This window comes from Macrobrachium rosenbergii, chromosome 48 (genome assembly GCF_040412425.1).
Source record: "Macrobrachium rosenbergii isolate ZJJX-2024 chromosome 48, ASM4041242v1, whole genome shotgun sequence".
Taxonomy (NCBI): domain Eukaryota; kingdom Metazoa; phylum Arthropoda; class Malacostraca; order Decapoda; family Palaemonidae; genus Macrobrachium; species Macrobrachium rosenbergii.
The window spans coordinates 13,525,502-13,528,278 of record NC_089788.1 but is presented as its reverse complement, the minus strand read 5'-3'; the positions used below and the strand labels follow the sequence as shown (position 1 = coordinate 13,528,278).

Below are 2,777 nucleotides of genomic sequence, written 5' to 3'. Positions count from 1 at the left end.
AAAAATCTCTAAATGGATACAAGGGGGGAACGGAAATTAACATCAAACTACTAAACAAAAATTAGTGGTTTAAGTTTAATCATTATTCAGCACATAGAGTGAGCATGAAAAGTCAAAGAAGACTAGATTCATATAAAAATTCATGATGATGAATTCTTTTATTGTCTTGAGGTCTTCTGGGCTTCACACTTTTGGACACGGATTATTCAGTTCAGGTTTTACTCTGTTAGAAATGTAATAATTTTGTTACCGATTAGTAATAGGTTTCTACAGGTCAAGGGCTTGTGGATGAATTGTACGTTGCGTAATAAAAAAAGACGAGCGAAGCAACAAAATAATTTAAAAATAATACGCCACCAACAAAGGGTTCATCAGACAAATAAAATATTCATACATTTTATTTTACTCAATAATAAGAATCTTGATAAAATAAAACAACATAACAAATATATAACAGTCAAAGAGCCTTAATTTTCAGATTAAGGAATAAATTATCAGTCTTTTGATCCACTGGAGCAAACGTCTTTCTCCTCTTGCTAGGAGACGATAAATTATCTGAGTTTACCCCACCATCTCATAATGGGGATTTGCTAACAAACACTTCTATTTACAAAAGGGTTCTGTCTAAGGCACGTCAAGCATATGCAATAAGAGAGGCACTTATCATATCTCTACTTAGCTAATGAACTATTAATAGAGATAGTTTACATCACAGTCATTTTATTTTAGAAAACATATCTTCAGCTGTTGGCTATTTTCGTGTTAGCAGAGCACTTACAATTGCACTTGCTAACACTGAAACTTAGCAAAAAAAAATTACATCAAGCTATTGTCAGAAGGAACTGAGATCTCTAAGTGGACAACATTTTTCTGAAGAGCATCTTGAAATTACAACAAGCCATGAGCACTTGAAAGCGCAAAAATAACATGAGGATCCATAGGGAAGAATATTTATTTATATCATAAATATAATACAGCACATGAAACTCGAGATCCAGTATTACAAAATTTAATAGGAACAGCCTATATATTGTACAAGAGTTACGGCACCGGAGTCTGGGAAGAACCTCTCGGACAACACAGATAATAAACCATAAGGAGGATAATGGAGAACAGACTATGAAAATAGGTAGTCAAGTCAGCAACCTTGATAGGAAAATCAAAAAGAATGGCTTCTACACAAGCATCTTTCAAGGTCGATACTTGTACTGCTGAAGCCAGAATATGCACCATTTTCTCACAAAACATAGCCAAGGTTTAAACCAATGTTTGAGAAAAAACTACATTGTTACCTTCCTGCAATGATTTGAGTGCTTTGGGGCCAAATCGATAGACAAAACTTTTCTCTGATACTGGTTTCAGTGCTCCTGTGGCATAATGGTACCTGAGGCCTCTAGCAAAGTTCTCATAGCTGAGATTCTCACTGGCATGTTTTCCCGTCCTTCTACCCCATCTCTGGGCTATGATTGCAGGCTGGACTAAGCGGAAAATGCCATTAGCTTCATTTTCCCATCGAATGAGGTTGGGATTTGTTGTAGGATCCTTCAGTAGCCTAACAAGGAATTCCCAAGACTTAGGACCCCGAAGTCTCTTCTTGCGATTTGTTACTATTTTCCCAAGGAAAGGATCTTCATTATTTGAATAATCAGGATGCTTCAGTGGAGACAACTGAGCACCACTTAGATTAAGGGGCTTTTCACTGTCATACCAAATGGCATCACCTTTGAATTTATTATTACTGTGGTTTTTCACAGCACCATTATGCTGACGCTTAGGCTGGCTAAAAGCTGAGGTTGAACTTATTTGTATAGGCGATCCAGTATTTACTAAAACAGGTCCTAAATGCTGATTGTGTATTTCGAAACTCATATTATGCGAATGGTAGGATGGAGGGGCTGTCACCATGAGATGGCTGTTCCCTCGGCTTGCCTGCATGTCTTTCACCATACCACGTGGAGGTTCCCTGCTGCCCTCACATTCCTCTACCTGGAAAAAGGAACCCTAAGTTTTATTTAAGTTTGCTCATCTGAACAAAGCGATAATAAAAAATTAGTTACACAATTTTCATATGACCTTAAATACCTCTTCAAGCAATAAACATTTATTGATCACTATAGTTAGTTTGATGAATGGAAGCAGTTACTTTCTTGTCCTGAAAAAACAACAGACTTTCCAAATCTAATCTTAAAATAATACAGCATTGTATCACGCACCTCACATTAATTGTGGCTAACTAGATAGGCCTAAAAAATCTAACATTCATCAGATAACTCTATCAGTGTTTAAATTATTACCTATGTTATAAAGACGAACCATAAATCACACTGAAGTACAGCACAATGACAAGCTTTTAATTTCAAAATAAAAAAAAAATGACAGAAAAGTGCCTAAGTTTATTTTTGAATATCATTATCATCTTTAATTTCATAATTAGAGATGATAATGAAAATCACTGACTACGTTTTACTGACATGCCTTACGTAAAAGTTCACTTTAAGACTTATCAATTCTTACAAAACCTTGGAAAAGTTAGCCGCTATAGCAAAAGTATGTCTATTTCCAAATGAGGCTCAGCAAGGAAAGTAATGACTCACCAATGTGGGAATATTCTGAGCAATCTTCATTAATGGTGGCGGCTCTCTCAGTGGAGGAGGCTGAGGTTTGGGCTGAGGTTCCCTTATGGCGATTACTGGATGTGGTATTGACAAAGGAATAGTAACAGGAAGCTGCTGCTGATGCAAGAGCACAGTGGTGTTTTGAGTGACGGGGCGAAGAAG

At 36.6% G+C, this 2,777-nt stretch overlaps 1 protein-coding gene across 2 annotated transcripts in view; it reads right to left on the bottom strand.

Annotated features, from left to right (window-relative positions):
* Positions 1 to 383: 383 nt before the first annotated feature.
* The window catches only part of LOC136831271 (protein tramtrack, alpha isoform-like), a 638,889-nt gene continuing 636,495 nt past the window's right edge, over positions 384 to 2,777 (bottom strand). For both annotated transcript variants that reach the window (XM_067091372.1, XM_067091371.1), the window contains 2 exons: positions 2,595 to 2,777; positions 384 to 1,986 (listed from right to left, as the gene is read on the bottom strand). The exon at positions 2,595 to 2,777 is cut by the window's right edge and continues 102 nt beyond it. In XM_067091372.1, coding sequence (XP_066947473.1) covers positions 1,258 to 1,986; positions 2,595 to 2,777 — 912 coding nt within the window. In that variant the 3' untranslated portion in view covers positions 384 to 1,257. The remainder of the gene's footprint in view (positions 1,987 to 2,594) is intronic.